This window comes from Carcharodon carcharias, chromosome 10 (assembly GCF_017639515.1).
Source record: "Carcharodon carcharias isolate sCarCar2 chromosome 10, sCarCar2.pri, whole genome shotgun sequence".
Classification (NCBI taxonomy): domain Eukaryota; kingdom Metazoa; phylum Chordata; class Chondrichthyes; order Lamniformes; family Lamnidae; genus Carcharodon; species Carcharodon carcharias.
In genome coordinates, this window is record NC_054476.1 from 164,582,942 (window position 1) to 164,602,122 (window position 19,181).

The window sequence follows — 19,181 nt, forward strand, 5'->3', positions numbered from 1 at the left end:
GTGTGTCATTGGGACTTTAAGTCAGTTGTTTACGTGTAAATTTCGTGCTTGCCAGCATATAAACATCAGGGTTTTAACTTGACGTTGAAGGCATGAAAAGCCTTCCTAAAAATCAAAAATTGCAAAGTGGGGCAATTTAAGTGAAAAAAATAGAGCTAGTTCCAATTAAAATGAATAGAAAAGATCAAAGGGGCCAAGTCAAATCCAGAGTGTGCTCTTATCGTCACACTGCTCCAGTAGCTCCTCAAGGGACTAATAACTGACAAGGTATTTGACATAAGGAAAATAAGAAAATAAAGTTCTAAACTTTGACGGAACAAAAAAAGACTCTCCCAACCTTGGTCAACGCACAAAGCAAAAATACTCTGGAGCCACATCCATCCTCCCCAGGTAGAAGGTGCTCTCGAAGCAAGCATTTTGTTAACTAATACTCACAATAATCAACTCTGATTATATTAAGCTACAATTAATCTGCACCCTGGAATGTGTTGATAGGAACTGGCATGCTGTTACTTAATTAAAACCAAAAGGATTAAAAATATTAATGGTATTAAATATTCTCCTAAACCACAAGCGCTGGAATTCTTGGCTAAATCTGCTCTTCTTATGCGAGCTTAAAATGAACAGTCATTTACATCCTTTGAATCTTCAACCTCACATGCCAAGTCTTACTTTGTTTAAGCTTATGACAAGATCGCACCATGAATATGCATTTTAGCATTAGGATCTGTCAAAAAGGCATTGGGAAGCATTTTTGAGAAGCAAGTATGGCTTGTGTAGCCAAAATTTTAAAAAAAAGATACCAAAGAAGCTGATCTATAAAGCAGCCTCCAAATTTAAGCTACTAGTAGGATAGCAGGATAGGTAGTCACAACATCAGACTGTGACTCATAACCTAAAGGAGCAGAGAGGAGAGATCTGTGTCACAGCAGAGCCTCGGAAACATAACCTTACATTTGGAGAATCTTTAAATGGGGGCCGGGGGCAATAAGAGATGGTGGTGATTTGGGGGGAAAAATAGAGATATGAAGAGAATGATTTTCTGTTTAAAATACTTCACCTTTATGTTCCTTCCAGTTTTGAGGCACTAATTGTCAATCTGGTGAGACCTCACAGGTGCTAGCAACTCCTTACAACCTCATTCAAGTGCCATGAACCTAGACAATGATTTTGAAAGACATTAAAGGGCATTAGAACCAAACCTGTTGCTATTCTCAGCTAATGTCCACAAATCCAATTTCTGGCAGGGATTATTGGATGGTAATCAGGAAATCCCAGCTGATTGTTATTATCTTCTACCTCCCAAATTTGAGCCACTTGCAGTGCTCCAACTCTCACCTAACCTGAGGTAAACTAGTTGGCCTAAACCAGAGATTGAATTTGAGATTCTGTGAGGTTACTGCCACGCCAAAAGCTGATGTTACCAAAAATGAAGCCATCAGAAAACTGTAAATTTATTTTTAAATGGCCATATTTTTCAGTTGAGGCGACCAGCACTCATCGTTGTTTAAGAGTAAACCTAACAGTACCTCCCAAGGACCACGCAAGCTTGGTTAATCTCCGTAATAAGTTAGTTGCTATCTGAGTTGCCCTGCTCCTCCAGAGCTGCACAAGAAGGGTATCCTGCTGAGAGACTCGCCATTGAAATACATGGCACAATGTGAAGTTGTAGTTACATGATAAATGCCCACTAAACACACCATAAAAATTGGAGAGTGCCCATTTCTGTGTAAGTGAATTTTAAACAGCATGATGTGTCTTAAATGACTTCCAAGCAACATCTCTGGCACTGAAAATTAACTTTTACAAATGTGATGTCTCATTTCTTCAAATTCTAATTATTGTTGGAGTTTTTTTTTAAAAAGTAAAGTTTTTCTTTAGGTCTCTTACATCTGTTTCTCTTTTAATCCAATTTTTCCTCTCTTTATTTTGCTTTCTGCTATTGATTTATCAATTAATTAAATAATCAAACTTATACTTCCTGGTTCAGATGCTCAGCAAGGAACTCAATCCAGTTGGTTAAAGAGGTGTGTAATTGTTTGCCCTGGTTACACAAGTCCCAGATCCCCTGTAGAGTGCTCTCCACTGAAATGAATTTGTAATCATTGCAGCTTCTGGTGCAAAACCCATAGAATGTCTGTGGACAGGTGTAACCATAATGACACCTGATACCATTCGTTTGCCACTGACCTCAAAATCCAGCCAGTGTTTTGTAAACATTCCTCCAATTTGTAAAATGCTTAAAAATGTACATTTATACCACAGATACGGCTTAGACATCTGTAAAGTGGGTCCATCAATTTGCCCTATTACAGTAATACTGCTTTATGCGCCTTTGTGAGTGGCACTGGAACTAATGACATAAGATGCACAGATGACATAAGATTATGTATGCACAGAGCAATGCTTCATGGACTACTAACTATTAATGTTAGGGGAGCACAGATGTGAGCGCCAACTTTCTATTGAAATCGTTCTAAACTTCTTTATCCAGTGGACTGCCTGAGCAGTTCTGAATTGCAGCATTGCACCAGGCTGCTGTGAAAGCAAGCCAAAAAATAAAAGGAAAGCCTGCAAATGCTGGGATTCCTAAATAATAACAAAAATGTAGGTCCTTCAGGATCTGTAAAGAAAACCCTTTATTATAACAGATGCTGTATTTTAAGTGTTTACTGTTGTGAAATCAAACTAGTTAGCCTACGCACTGGGAGGGATCTGGCTTTCATTTGTTCAGTCAGGAAACAGATTGCTGATAAGTTATATTGTCACTTTTGACTTTAATGCATCCTGAATTGAAGTGGCAGCATCCAGTGACAGTCTCAAAGATGATTTTGGCAAACTGTATGCTTGAGCTGAATCAGAAAGCGTGGCTGCTGCAGCATTGTCTGCCCCCGATATTCAAATGCTGACTTTGACCCTAGCCGTCCCCTAATGAAACAAATTTACCTCTAAGGCTCCCCAAGAAGACGACCTTGCCACTTTCAGTAGGTCTCTGAGCAGCTTGTGGCAAAATGGATTCATAGAGTTTATTTAAACAAAATTGGAAGAAAATTAAAGAGTCAGCATATGACCAACTCAGCACCAAAGAAAACATAACGTCCTGTGAAGTGCAAGGTTCTGTCCTGAGGTTGTAAAAGGCTCAGCGGTTTTAGTTTGTAGTGTCTGTGTGATAGATGAGGGCTAAATCAAAAAAAGGTATGCACTTTACCAAAAGGCACCTTCTCACATTTGACTTCAAGCCCTGTATGAGAGTTTGTGCTGTTTTCCAGTTGCTATCGGGAAGAACATCCACATAAAACCAAGGGGAAAGGAGGTTATTTTGTACATTGACAAACATCTTGCACCTGCTAGGCTCCAGGGTTACATATAGCTCATCTCATGCAGCTGGAGGCTTGTAATGGTTGAGGACCAAGGCAAGAAGTAGGAGAGAACCAATCCATCAATTGACTGCTTACTGCAAGGACTCTACAACTTTACAGCTGATTGTTCGTTGTCATCAAATGCCTGTGAAATGTTTAAAGTATATGTAAAACTATACAATTCGTATCACTGTTGTATCACTATCACAGTGATATGACAAGTACGGACATAAGAAAAGACCATCAGTGGGCAATCTATCCGTTAGATGCTGCAACCTTGTGCGCCATCCTCCCCAGTTACTGTTAATGTCAACTCCCGTGGGAAGCAAAAAATCTGTGATCAATTTCAGTAAAAAAAAAACTAATTCCTCTGCAAGGCAAGCTGTCTATGCAAGATCATTACCACCTAAACTGCATTGTTAAATGTGCTTAAATATGCCACATTGCCCTTGGGAACTTATTTTTCATAGCCCTCCTCAGCACCAAAGTTTCTGCAAGAATTTTTTTTAACCCCCAATTTCTCCATTCCTCTCCTGAAATTGTTGACTCTTGCTGGTGTTAAGTTTTGTGGGTGCAGGCAGCCCTCTGCTATCTTGTCTAAAAGTGGTTATTTGTCATTCGAGGGAGGCAATTTAAAAATGGAGACACCACAGCTGTGTCGAATGCCATCAGCTGATGTCCACATGCTTGCACTTTCTTAGCTGTTGTCACTGGGTACCAATGAGAAATGGGAGCATTCTTCCGCCGGGTGGTGTTAATGCCACTTATAACAGCTAAATGCTGTTCGGGCTAAGATTACCTGACTGAGCAGACTGAGAATGGAGTCTGGAACTTTGTAATGTGTATTGCTTAATATTGTAATAAGACCATAAGACAGGAGCAGAAATTAGGTCATTCGGCCTATCGAATTTGCTCCGCCATTCAATCATGGCTGATAAGTTTCTCAACCCCATTCTCCCGCCTTCTCCCCGTAACCTTTGATCCCCTTACCAATCAAGAACCTATCTATCTCGGTCTTAAATACACTCAATGACCTGGCCTCCACAACCTTCTGTGGCAATGAATTCCATAAATTCACCACTCTCTGGCTAAAGAAGTTTCTCCTCATCTCTGTTCCAAAAGGTCTTCCCTTTACTCTGAGGCTGTGCCCTTGTGTCCTAGTCTCTCCTACTAATGGAAACATCTTCCCCATGTCCACTCTATCCAGTCCTTTCCGTATTCTGTAACTTTCAGTCAGATCCCCCCTCATCCTTCTAAACTCCATTGAGTATAGACCGAGAGTCCTCAAATGTTCCTCATATGTTAAGCCTTTCATTCCTGGGATTGTTCTTGTGAACCTCCTCTGGACTCTCTCCAGGGCCAGCACATCCTTCCTGAGATACGGGGCCCAAAATTGCTCACAATATTCCAAATGTGGTCTGACCAGAGCCTTATAAAGCCTCAGCAGCACATCCCTGCTTTTATATTCTAGTCCTCTCAAAATAAATACCATCATTGCATTTGCCTTCCTAACTACCGACTCAACCTGCAAGTTAACCTTAAGAGAATCCTGGACTCCCAAGTCCTTTTGCACTCCAGATTTCTGAATTCTCTCCCCATTTAGAAAATAGTCTATGCCTCTATTCTTCCTACCAAAGTGCATGACCTCACACTTCCCCATGTTCCCCACACTTCCATCTGCCACTTCTTTGCCCATTCTCCTAACCTGTCCAAATCCTTCTGCAGTCTCCCACCTCCTCAATACTACCTATCCCTCCACCTATCTTTGTATCATCTGCAAACTTAGCCAAAACGCCCTTAGTTCCTTCATCTAGATCATTAATGTATGAAGTGAAAAGTTGTGGTCCCAACACTGACCCCTGCGGAACTTCACTAGTCACCGGCTGCCATCCTGAGAAGGACCCCCTTATCCCCACTCTCTTCCTCCTGCCAGACAGCCAATCTTCTATCCATGCTAGTACCTTGCCTCTAACACCATGGGCTCTTATCTTACTGAGCAGCCTCCTGTGCGGCACCTTGTCAAAGGCCTTCTGGAAGTCCAAGTAGATAACATTCATTGGCTGTCCTTTGTCTAACCTACTCGTTACCTCCTCAAAGAATTCTAACAGATTTGTCAGGCATGACCTCCCCTTGATGAAACCATGCTGACTTTGCCCTATTTTACCATGCACTTCCAAGAATTCTGAAATCTCATCCTTAATAATGGACTCTAAAATCTTACCAATGACCGAGGTCAGGCTAATTGGCCTGTAATTTCCCGTCTGGCTGTACCCAAAGCGCCCTTGGCAAACTAGTTGAGCACAATTTTTATTTAAAGTCATACCGTTTCATACATTAAAATACCCATACAGTAAGTTAACTTAAACATGTTACTGCACAAAGGCATTGAATATCTTGGCCTTCTTTTGAGAGGCGTCAGTTGTACAGGAGTTCCCAAAGGGTCCAGAACTTCAAACTACATTGAGAGGTTCCTAGATCATGATGCAAAAAAAAAATTAACATGTTTGTAATTCTATTTCAAGAGCCGGGAAAATGTTTTGCTTTTGGATCTGTGAGCGTAGCATTTCACATGGAGTGACAACATGCCTTTACAGGTTTAAGATTTTAACTTGCTTCAAATATATAATCTTGTCTTCATTCAGTCACTGGTCTTCAGCCTCAAGTACTAGAAAGAGCCTTAAGATGTAACAAACTTAGATAAAATTAAGAGGTTGGCCTTGATTTTTGCGAGGTGGGACTGACTTTGAAAACACTTAAAAATGGCGATTCCGGGATTTCCACTCCATTCCCAGCGGCAGCAATTTTCGCAGGTTTGGGATAAGGGTGCAGGGACCGAACCTGAACCCTGCACTGCTGACCTAGCCAGCTCCATTGCAAGGGTAGGCATCTCATACCCCCTCACAATGGAGTCAAGCCAACTTTTGTATGGTTTGTGGTTCATGGCTCCTCAGAGGAGTCATGAACCGTAGTCAGAATTTGGGGAAAGTTTGAGAGTCACAAGGCCCTTTTATATTGAAGTGGGCGTGCCAAGTCAAGAAATTTCCTGTTTCGAAGAAATTTTCTGTTTCGACTTACCTGCCTTGTTTGATTTCCAGAATTAATTTCCATCTCTAAGATCAACCATCGGAACTGGATAAAACTCAATGTCAATAGTAGCAGACTCCATTCATTGTAATTGTCCTTAAGATCCATTGTAATATAATTAGGGTTGCGCCTCAAGATTTTCATTCATTTTTGGTAGCACGTAGAAAATTGATCACTAACAATGCTCTCCCCTTTCCAGGCCTATCTGTGGGATGACAATAAGGATGTAGTAGAATGGCTGGAGAAACAACTACTAGAGGAAGAAGGAGCTCGCTCAGTCATTGATGAGAACATCAAGTACATCTGCAGAGATTATATTCTCAAACAGATCCGAAGGTGAGATTCACTCTGACTTTGCTGTATAAAGGCTGCCCAAATACTATTCCTCTTTTTAAGATTACTGGTATTGCAATTTATAAATTTGGCACAAATATGTTAAAAGCCTTCTTTATAGCGTACATCACCACTTCACATAGAAAGAAGTAGCACAAAACTAATTAGTAAGAGGGAGAAAAATGTTGTCAAATTTTCCAGGAACCAATCAAAAAACACTTTACTGCTATCCACTGTCTATACATCTCTTTCAAACATTTATTATATTTTCCAACTCACAATGAGCAATGCCACATGAGATCCACTAGTTTGGGGGTGGGGGTGTTGGAATTGGGCAATGAGTGCAAAACTATTTAGCTTCCTTTAGCTGGTTCTCAAGTAGCAATAGTGGAGGACTGGGATTTGGTTGTCAATCCATTCTCTGCAGTGAGGAACAGTGTGGTGCAAGGAAGGTGAAAGAGGAGAAAGGAGAAGAAAAATAAGCAAAATTCTGACATTGGAGCCATGAAGTCTAGGACAATAGGGCTTTGTTTACTATTGTACTGATAATATAGAGTGCAGATTAATGCATGCATTTCTAAGATATATTTAGTAGCTGAAAGCAGTCATAGTTGTAACTGCTGGGGTTGAAGAGGTGAGGATGAGAAGGACATGTCTTCCACACCCAAAAAACTACCTACCACTCCTCGATTCCAAATTCCAGAATACTATATGTGTGTGGCCTCTGCATCCTTTTATCCACAAAAACAAGTGGATCCCACTTTACCTTTTACAAACTGTAACTTGTTCAGTATTTTGTGTGCACCAGTGTTACTAAGTATGCATTTAGCAAGAGTCTTGTGCAGCCAGTGCAGAGATGTCCATCAACCATTTCCCCAAACGTTTATCCAGCATATCTCCAAGTGACTCTCGGAAGGCCCTGTAATTTGCAATTTTTTCTTCCCAGGGACCTCGCACAGCAAGGTTTTAATTTTCAGTTAGATTACACGTGTGTTAACTAAATTGGGCAGTGGAAAATCAGAAAGACAGAGTTGGAGAGACAATCAAGAGGAATCACTATATCACAAGTTGAAAAAGTGTGCTGATTCTAGTCCTTGCAGACCTTTTCCACAACCCTTACCCATCCACCCTGTACAGACCTCATCCCAATCAGGGGAGGGTGATGAACCACAGCATTTGAGAACCACTTTAAGGTTAAACTAAAAGCTGACAAGCTGTGAAAGTAGCTGGCAGTGGAGAGGTGATGGTGGTTGCATCATGCACTTAACCGGATGGTAAAATGCAATCGATGTTAAAATAGTGGCGTTGAAGTAGATATTCCTCACTGTTCTGGAACATCGATGTGATAATGATAGCTCTTTAAGAGCGAACAGCTCTGGCGTGATGCATAGTCTGTTTACAGCACAGTTGTCCATGGTTGTTCTTTAGGATTTTTGGTTTCCAAATGTATTCAGATTTAAATTGCATTACCTAATACCTTTGCTAATCATACATTTCATGTCTCTTCGTTTTTAATCTATTGTAAGTAAATTAGTCTTATTTTCCACCTCTGTAATGTCCAATTTTGTAATGCTGTCAGTCTGAAGATGATTGTTAAGATTACAGAAAGTAATGGTTTGATGGTACTTTGTCTTTGCAGTCTGGTGCAGGCCAATCCTGAAGTTGCCATGGATTCTATTGTTCACATGACCCAACACATCTCACCTACTCAGAGAGCTGAAATTGTCCGCATTCTGTCAACAATGGATGCCCCTGCTTCAACATAGAGGACACATAGACTGGATTCTGCAGGGAGCTGACCGTTCTATCACAACAGCCATATGGACGAGGATATGGAGGACATTATGGAGTGCAGATACTCAAGCACAGAAATATGGACACTGCCGTACAGTTATAACAGTTTTTAATTTCTATCTGAGACATAAGAAAAGGATGAATTTAATTTGACCAGATGTAGGTTTTGATGTGCTATAAACGTAGGCATTCTTGGCACTGAATTACACCTTGAACACTCATGTCCTCATGAAAGGTACTGAAGATGCCTTAAAGATAAAGTGCTCACAGTTGCTGGTCCATAAAATTCTTATCAAGCTGCCAACAATCAAATCTATACACTACAGTTCTCAGTTCTTTTTTGGGCATAAAATGACAGCACACCTCATGAAGGGCATGTAGTACATTGTGGTTTGCAGTGCTAGTTAATTAAGCAATTGATGTAGAATGGTTTGCGGAAATATTTTAACATTTCTTTATGTAATCAGCTACCTTCACCATCCTGAACTGCTGCTGTGGTTTATTTAAAGAAAAATTTAAAATAGGAGCTGACTTAAAATAATAGTTAAACAACCAAGTGAATGTTAAACAACCAAGTGAAAGTTACACCCAGCACCACTTCAACCCCACCCCCCCCCCCCCCCCCCCCCCCCCCCCCCATAATTTGCCATTAACTTAAAAGTCCAAAAAACGTTGTGCAAAAATGCAGGGACGGAGAGGGTAGGGGGCAATTATGACGGTGCAGAAAAGATGCCCATTACGTTAAGCCCCACAACTCTTAATTAATGAACCAGTGTGTACACCAGAAGGTGAAGATGTAAGTATTTGAGATTTTTCTATTTTTAAAATAAAAACCACCAGATAGTTTGTTCCTAACTATGTTACTGAATTGAATTTTCGTTGGTACACGCTGCTGGTTAATTGACAGCTGAATTCTGAGGATGCTTATGCAGATGGACCAATTTTAGGGGAAAGCTTTTATTGAGGGAGAAGGAGCAGCAGCCATTTTCAGTCCCAGCTACTTTAATCTGATTTACAGGAGGGAAAAATTACAATTTCATATTTTACCGTAAGCCTAATAATTGCCAAATCCAACATGAAAACTGACAATAACACTAGTAATGAAATGTCAGGAGGAATCTGTGAAAGAAAAGCATCAGCATTTTCTCCTCTGCCTGGGTCCTGAAGGAAGGGTCTGCAGTTTGAATGTACAAGGGTGACGATATGAGGAGGAATGTTTAAAAAGGCAGAGAAAATGTTATTCACTGTAGCATTAATAAACTCCAGTCTATTACTTCAGTTTAACCCTTTCCCTCAGTATTACGTTAAAGGACTTAAAGGAACAGTGCACCAAGAATCAGTCCAAAATACTTCGTAGCTTTAAATCGATCATCACAATTAGTAACGTTTTGCCACCACAGTACATTTTCTTTTTCTGTTGTCTGGCAGTGTGTGGCTTTAGTGAAACAAAAATGTACATTTAGTTAGTAAATATTTAACTTGCAACATGTAACATGTCTAAAATAACAGTAACCCAACCTGGAAGAGCTCACGTAAAGATCTGTACAATCTATAACTGGGGTCTTTAGCAGTACTTAGAAGAATGTTGAGCGGGGTGGTCAGTTGACATCTTGCTCAAGGTTGGCCAGTAATTGTTTGAATTTTCACCCCTGTTTTACTTGACTGCTTTTGAAATTGATACAACTGCACAAACTAGTTCTGTTCCTGTTGCAAACAGCTGAAGGCCAGTAAAATGTTGGTGGTAGCAATGAAGCAAAGGAGGGCATCTAGGTTCAGTGCCCCCAATTTCCTGATCTCACCTGACCTGCTGCATCTATTCAAGGGGAGACAAGGCTGGCCCGCCTGTGAGCAGCTCCTTCATCTCTCAACTAAGAGAGGACAGGAAGAAGAAAAGTGAATGACTTGTCTTTGTGTACAGCTCCTTATCTCTCAACTCAGAGCAGTACAGTAGTGCAGGCCAACCATAGGAGCTGAGTTTCCAAGGAGATCAGAGAAGCTGGGGACAAAAGGGGATTCATACCTTCACTAAACAAAATGAAGATTCAGGTTTACTGGGTCTCAAAAGATTTTGAGTCTTTGTGTAAAATAAGAGCAGTTCAGACTGAAATGTATAATCCCTGTCTTTCGTATATTCTTTTCACACTCTTACAACCATCCAATTTAGGCAGCTAAAAAAGGCTGTGCTGACCTCCATTTAAAGACTGTCTGCGATGCTTTTGAACACTGGAGGGGAAGATCATCGCTGAACAACAATTGGAGCAAAATTCAAAACTTATTTGTAAAGAATGGGTTTACAATTTTAATGCACCTAGTGTTTCGAGAATGTCTTACCCAGTATTGTAAATGCGTCAAATGAGCTCAAACACTGATAAATGTTCATGGGGCCATTTCTTTTGAGACCTGTTAAATGTGGTCCCCTAATTTTAACTGCAAACAGCATCTGTTCAATTCTAGGCAGCTTCATAATGAATTACTTATTTTACAGAGCATTTTTTTTCTTTGCAGTAATGCCCAAAGATTTTTGCTTGGGCTTTGTAACTAATTATATTTTTTAAGCGTATTACATATCTAGAGTACTAACTTTATGCATTGAGTGCCCCCACTGGTGGCTAGGTTTATATAGTATTTCTAATGCCACGTGTGTGCAGTTTGTAGAATTTGTTTTTGGAACTTCTTGTTACTGTGTTAACAATTTTTAAGGCCCTCCACCAGGGATTGCTGCATAGAGAGATGTCACCTCTTCACAATCCATGTGATAGAAATAGGATTCCTTGGTCTTCGTGCAATTGGCACTGTGCACAAAAAAGCAGATAGTTATTTCATCAAATTAGTTTGACGTTTTGTTGTGATGCAACTCAAGTCCTTGAGCAGAAAGCGCAGTTAAAGAGCGCAGTTCTTGCCTGGCTTTATATTCCATAGTGGTGCCTATGGTAAGACAGTGATTGTGCCTAATAGACAGATTACTGTATGTTAAGAAACTGTGGTATGTAGAATTTCATTTGTAGTCTCAACTATGACTAACCGTTGTAGACAATAGATGCTATGATGTGACAGTGGGAAACAGCCTGTGGTTTACAGAGAAATGATACTGTATCTAAACAGTTAGTAAACTCTTCAGCTACTATAACGCACAGTCCCAACTGGAATGAGCAAAAAAAACTCTGCGGTGTCACCCCCTGAATTTTACTGTATGATTAGTTTAAGTCCAGAACTCACCTTTTAAAGTTTGGGTGGTTAATGATGTCCAGAGTCTCATGGTGTAAATTCTGAATACCACAGTCCTGTTACTCTGTTTAATTTATACTTCTAATTCATTATTTTTCTAGTGATAATGTTTATATTTTTAACCTGTATATCCAAGCTCTTTGATCAGCATTCAGACTGTCCTGGAATTTCAGACGCATAATGATAAAAGATGAAAGGCTAAGGTGAGCAATTTGGGGTGAAATTCCTGTGAACATTAAGGGACTGCCTCTGCAATTAAGGCCCTCAAATAAAATGGCATTATCAAAAATTGCACATTTGATACTTGTGTTGCTGCTGCTGAAATCTTATTTGGGGGTTATTAAATATGAAGACAAACATTCATTCTCCCATTTTTCCTTAAAAGGAATTTCACCTACCCCATATAAAGACAGGAAAGAGGAGTCATGTTAGCTGTTGAACAAGTAGTGGAATGTATTGACGACAAAGAAAGTAGTTTGTTTTATTGAAGCAGTGGGTCAGCATTTTTTCAGCCAAAGAATCCTGAGATGCAACCTGTTAATGTAACAATAAACGGTTTATTTATTTCATACTTTTTTTAAAAAAGTAACTTTTTTTTACGAGGTTAGCTTTGTTAGACATAAGTTTTTTTTAAAAATAAAGGTTTTCTATAAAAATTCCCAAACCTTCACCCTAACCACTTCATGTGCTCTTTAAAAGAGCCAACACAGGTATGATGGGCTGAATGGTCACCACCTATGCTTTATAATTCAATATCTTCCCTTGTCTTCAGATCCTGTTCCAGCTGTGAGAGAAGGCAGCATTTGTGCCATGGGACTTTCACTGTTCTGATGTTGCTACTGATCAGCTGTTGGGAAGTTTCCACTATCCCACCCCTTCACCCCAAGCTCCATCTATTCAGTTCCCTATACGTCAGTGAGAAGCAGAAATGCCCTGTGTTTATTTTTTATGGGTGGTCTGTCAAAAAGGGTAAAAATGGATTGCGTTTGCTGAATTCAGGTGCAGTCCTATTTGAATTCTGCACATTTATGGGAGGGTATAGAGTACAGTGAATTCAAATGTAGACTTTTACCTGGAAGAAGAAGCAGATAAAATGGCAGGAGCCTTTCTGTGAGCATCATGCACTTCAAGTAGGTCATAGATTATAGAATAATTAGAGGCTGATGCACAATTTATGTGCAGTCCCATATTTCATTTCATGGAAGGAGAGGCTGTCTGTGGTTTTCTTGGTTTTGAAGTAGAAAGCAGTGCACAGTCCTATATGGTGTCTATATGGCATAGGTAAGAGAAACAGAAGCTCACACAGCTGCACTGAGGGTCAGTGTGATTTGTGTGAACAGCAATGGAAACACTGTTGATCTGGCTCTCATCCTGCCACGTCAACACAGTATAATCACATGGCTTAATAGAGACATTATTGAGATATTGATGAAGGTAGAGATAAGCTATTTAACTCTGTGGCTAAATATGTCCTGCCCAGTGCTCTTGTTTGGAGATTTCAACCAGGACAGTACTTGGACCACTATTATTAGCCTTGGCGCTGGGGAGGGGCAACTTGGCTAGAGTTCCCACTTTTGCTTACCATCCAATGATCCTTAGTGGACATTCAATGTTTGTTGTGAACAGCCACTTGGGTGAGGAACCAGTGACCACAGACTGTACACCCTACAAGAAAGGATGAGGGGATAAAATTGGGTTTGAAAGCAACTCCAAATTTTGACTGATAAACCGCAAAGGTACTTGGTGGGGGGGTGGGGGAGGGTGGTGGGGAAGCAAGGAAATTAGTCACATTAAAGTGTAAAAAGAATTTAGTGCTGTCAAAGCTGAGGATCAAAGTAGTAACGTTTTCTAATTTAAGGCTTTTGTAACTTCTTCATTCTCAAGAGTATTGAAAAGATCAAAAATAAAAAAAAATAAATTGAGTCTTTGTGGTATGTGTTGTCTGATTCTTCATCTAGGCCACAAGGATAGGTCGGATTCATTTCCAATCAGACAGTCCCACAAATATTTAAAACAAATTGAATTGCACACCAATACCCATCACAATTACACTTGGTGCAATAACTGAATTAGCAATTCAACAAAATAATTGGAAATGCGACATTCTCTATCCAGAAGCCTCCCTCGAGGTTTTTTTCGATCTGTGGGGGTACTCAGCTCCACTAATTCTGCAGCTAATTAGTGCTGCACTTGGAAATGAAGTTGTTTAAATGTAGAATTTCTCTTTGGTGAAAAATACATCACGACGTAGAGCAAATGTGCCCTAAATTGGAAACCCAACTGTAACTCTTTAAGTCCCGATCTGTAGTTTTGTAGCATGTTTATTCAATTGGTTTACAATATGTGATGATTCTTTTTTTTTGTTTTCCACTGCAGTGTTGCTTATTTTTCAATCAACTTTGTACTGATACAAGGCTCCACCTTTGCTAATGATGACGCAGTTCCCACTGCTCCAGTAAGCAGTTAGATGTCAAGCTGGAGTCTTGTCTTTGCAAGAAAGTCAAATTTTAATATGGAAAGGAGCATCCTTGACCCAATCAGCCCGGACGCCTCTGTTAAGGGACTGGGTGACGTAAACCCTTTCCCTCTGCAACTCAGATTCATCTGCAGAGCAGATTATTTGAAAGACTTTCCCAGAATAAGGGTCCCAATTGAGTTTGCAATCACAAACTCACTGCCTGTGGACATGAGCCCAAAACGTAGGGGAGAATTTTGCCCTTGGCAGGCGAGCTTGGCAGAGGCAGTCGGGAAGCTGACCGCCGCCTGCAGTTGGCACCGGACCGCGATTTCACACTGGGGTGGGGGGGGGGGGGGCGCGCAATTAAAGCCCACCCAGAATGAAACGCAAGTGGCCACGCTGAGCGCTGCCTGTGCAGGCGGGGGGGGGGGGAGGAGGCCGAGCACGAAGTTCGTGCGCGAGTGAGCGCTACATAATCTCCCTGAGGCACGGAGCTGCCTCAGGGAGATGAAGCGTTTCTTAAAAAGGAAAATGAAAATAAAAATGTTATAAAACATGCCCCCTCGTGTGACTCTGTCACATGATCAGCCCCCTCGTGTGACTCTGTCACATGATCAGCCCCCTCGTGTGACTCTGTCACATGATCAGCCCCCTCGTGTGACTCTGTCACATGATCAGCCCCCTTGTGTGACTCTGTCACATGATCAGGGGATGTGTTATTCATTAAATTTTAAAACTTTTAATTTTATTATTGGCTTTTGGAAACCTCATCCGGCCCATGGATGAGATTTACAAAAAAATGCAAAAGGCCGCTTTACAAAAAAATGCAAAAGGCCGCTTGGCCTTTTCGCCTGTCTGCCAACCGTTAGGTTGGACAGGCAACTAAAAATGTAATTTACCTGCTTATTTATAATGGCCTTAACAGGCCGTTTAATTGTTGGTCGGCGCGCTGCTGGCTCCAGTGTGTGCTTGCTGATCGAAATATTGCGCGTTGACGTTGGCACGCTCGACTGACGTTTACGCGCGTCATTTTACACTCCACCGGGTCGGGCACTTGCCCGTCTGCCATGTGAAAATTTCTGCCCATAGCGTCCTTGTACTTCAGTCAGCACAACCAAACAGAAATGTAACAATTGAATTTATAACGTAGCTGTAGACAAAACCAACATATCAGAAACATTTGACCTTTCTATAGCACTCCTATACAAAAACGTTTAGTCAATGAAACATTTTTGTAGGCTAAAAATGTAAAACATTCCCCTTCCACCCAGCGATAGTTCTGCTTGAATATTGACGTTTTAAAAAGAAACACCAGGCAAAATATTTTAAACTTTAACAAAAAGTTAATAGATGTTGCATTAAATATTTCTAGAGAAGAAACATTGCAGTGGTGCACAAACTTATAGTTGAGTTGTTTATAAAACAGTTGGTTTTGCATAATACACAGAGGAAATCCTTTCCCAATCAACTGGTGTCAAAAGCTGTAGAGGAATATTTTCCAGCTAGCAGGATTGGTCCTGTTGAAGAAGGAATCAGAGTTCCCTGCCCAATGAGCGAGCATGTGATTATCTGCCCTGCCTAAATGTGCAAAGGTTGAGTTTAATATTGAAGTTATGTTGAACATATGTGAACAAGGGTTGTCACAATTTCTTATATGCTCTAAAGAGGATCCCACTGTGCTGTGTGGGCTCCATTTTCTGTTTGCACATGTTTAGCCAGCTATTCTCCTAGTTATTTCTTTTTTCCCTATTTCAGTCTGTGACAATGCACAAACTAGTTTCATCCCCACATACGACTACTTAGTTTTAAGTGGCATGTCATATGTGGCAAGCACGCTGCCTTTTATGAGCTGTGACCCGCTTTGGAGAGCTCTTATCGCCGCAATAGGTGTCCTCTGTCAATAATGATTGAGAAAAGATCCGGTGTGGTCTGCCACTCCAGATTTTTGCAAATGGAAAGTTTGCCAACACTCTGTTTCTGCCAATTCAGAGCCACGACTAGACAATCTTCCCTGATCTTCACTGTTTGGGGGTGGGCTTTATTTAATCATCAAAGAATTCAGACTCGCATCTTCATGGAAAGCCCACCTGTTTAGTTCCTAAAGGTGGCTGCTATCACTGTATGCCCCGTAGACACACGGTTAATTACAATTACAAACCCAGTCTTTGAAAATGAACAGGATCCTGTTCAAGCTGACAGAAAAAGATTTAAATGAAGCATTTTTCCCCTTGGTGGCATTAGTTTATTTACTGTTTTCGTACACTGCTTTTCCAGCTCAACACTTAGACTTCCTTCTGAACAGATTAATCCTCAAGTCTGGATGTTTTCCAGTCTGGCTTGTTTTCTGTGGATTTAATTAAATTAATTACCGCATTTGTGTTGGATACTGGGCACAGCCATAAAGCTGCTTTATTGTTTCAGTTTGTTGGCCTTGAAGTCAGTTTGATAGCATCGGAAAACAAACCACTAACCATTTTGTAGCCAGGTTGTCACAATGGCTTTATTTTAAATAATACTCAGATATGGCTGCAGCTCACAGGAATGATAAAATACATACCAGAGAAAACCTTCTGCAGATGAGGTACATGTGATCCATTACTTAAGCCACTGCATTATCTGTGTATTTTGATCACTTCTGCTGCTAACTTCTGCCAAAAAGGTAATCTGAAGACAAGTACAGTTTCCGCCAGAGGATCTCGGGCTGTGGCACACGAGGTACATTTACAGAACCAGCTTCGTGTCAAAGTAAAAGACAGTAAGTATGATGCCAACAGCTTTACTGGACCAAAACATCTCAAAAGTGCTTCACATAGCACCTTCAGACAAAGATTAACGCCAGGCCATAGAAAGATATATTTCTTAGGAGAGAGGGGTGATTGAAAGCTTGGTCAAAGAGACAGCTGCCAAGGCATCCCTTAGAGGAAAGCGCAGTGGAAATGTTTAGGGAAGGAGTTCCAGGGTTCCAGGCTTCCAATGCCAGAGAAGGGGGGGATGTACGAGAGGCCAGAGTTGGATTAACGCATAGTTCTCAGAGGGTTGTAGGACTCCAGGAAGTTACAGAAATGGGGAGGGATGAAGCCATGAAGGTAGGTGTTGAACATAAGAATGAATATTTAAAATCAAGCCTTTGGTGGGTCAAGGTTAATGTAGGTCTGTAAACACAAGGGTGATACATGAATGGAACTTGGTATAAATTAGGATCTGGACAGCTGCAGGAATACTAGGATGAATGTCAAAAAGTTTGGTCAAAGATGTGGGTTTAAAGGGGTTGGTGTCAAATGGGCAGAGAAAGGTGGAGACTGAGTTCTGGGTAAAAGTTCCAAAGCATGGGACCTAGCCTTGATCTTAGCTTGACAGCCATTGTATAAGACAGAAACCTGATCAGAGTGATTCAAATGTGGAATTCCAGGAAAATGGGAGTGCATTTGGGAGGTGAGAACACATACAAGAACTTTGTGGATAAAATAGATGACGGTGGTCGTTTGCTGAGACAGGTCTTTTTTTTTTAGCTGAATTTTGAAAAGGAGGAGAGGAAATCGTCTACAATGTCAGCTAGCATAGGGAGCAGGGAGAGAATTGGATGGTCAGCAGTTTATTGGGAAAGGGGTTGGAGACCCGATGTGCTTGGGAGAGGGCAAAAAGGGAGAGATGAGAGAGAAACCAGGGAAAGTCACTAGGTGGGACCGGAAAGAACCTAGCTTGAGATTCGGCTTGGGCAAGGGTATGAATAAGTCGCAGAGGCAACTGAGTGGATGGTCTCAATCTTACTAACAAAAGAAATGCTTGAACTCCTCACAGTCGTTAATGCTTCTGAACAAGAGTTGTGTCGAAATCTGGACTCTGAAATATTTTCAACCTATACACGATCACCACATAAAAATCAGAATATTTATCCTCCAGCAGTAAGTTCAATAGAAAATTTTGAGCTTCAATGACAATGCCAACTGATAAATTTTTATATGGCAGTTCCTTTATTTAAATTTTTTTTCCATCTTTATAGAATGTCAAGGAGATAAATGTTACATTTAATATCTACAAGCTTCAAGCACCCTATGGTCAGGTATTGCCCAGCCTAAATCTATGTTAAAGTCTCCCCCACCCCATCACCTTCACACACGTCCTTCAAAAATATGCCTAAACTCCAAATTTAAAGGTGATTTTTTTTGAACACCAACTCACCATAGTCTGGCAGAGGTTACATTTGTTAACTTGTCTACTGGGAATGGTGTTGAGACTGTTTAAAATAATTTATATTGCTCATTTTAGAGGTGGGAAAAATGGAGTTTACATCATTGGTTTAGATTGCATTCTAATCCAAGTCCTGACAGAAAGTGTTCGACCTCGTTACAGTATTCAACCTTGTTATCAGAACACGCCATGCATACACTTCTCCCACCTCCTTGCTACTAAGCCCATCTTACCGTTATCCATCAGATGAACAGCTTTACAATTTCCTTCCAATGGATCTTTCTATTTGATTTCCAATTGTCGCATCTCAAAGCTCTGTCCTGAAATTAAGAGGGTTAGGACATCACGAGGGGCAGTGAAGAAGGCAGGGAGTGATAAATATCAGCTTTAAGACACCATTGTACTAGCACTCTTAGATGCCCGGTTACTCTTTTCACTGCTTTTCAAAGCCACTCCACCACCTGAACCTTAGCTGCATGGTTTCTGAGGCTTGAAAGTGAACATTGGCAGTTTAACTGACTACAGGAGATATCACATTGAGTCTGATCCTGTCCTCATCCAATATTCACACGTGTAGTAGGGGTTGCCCAACAACATTCAGGACCAAGGGCCCTGATTGATTTTCCTTTCATTAATCAGGGAACATAGAAATGCTGCAGCTAAAGTCAGCTAACTCACTACAGTTCAAACCTGGTCTGTAAGTTCAGACACTCATTGGACTGTTAGGAACGTAATTACAT

The 19,181-nt window shown here is 40.8% G+C and overlaps 1 protein-coding gene across 2 annotated transcripts in view; it reads left to right on the forward strand.

Annotated features, from left to right (window-relative positions):
• Positions 1 to 9,056, forward strand: part of acaca (acetyl-CoA carboxylase alpha) — a 303,263-nt gene extending 294,207 nt beyond the window's left edge. For both annotated transcript variants that reach the window (XM_041197029.1, XM_041197030.1), the window contains 2 exons: positions 6,643 to 6,779; positions 8,416 to 9,056. In XM_041197029.1, coding sequence (XP_041052963.1) covers positions 6,643 to 6,779; positions 8,416 to 8,542 — 264 coding nt within the window. In that variant the 3' untranslated portion in view covers positions 8,543 to 9,056. The remainder of the gene's footprint in view (positions 1 to 6,642; positions 6,780 to 8,415) is intronic.
• Positions 9,057 to 19,181: the final 10,125 nt, after the last annotated feature.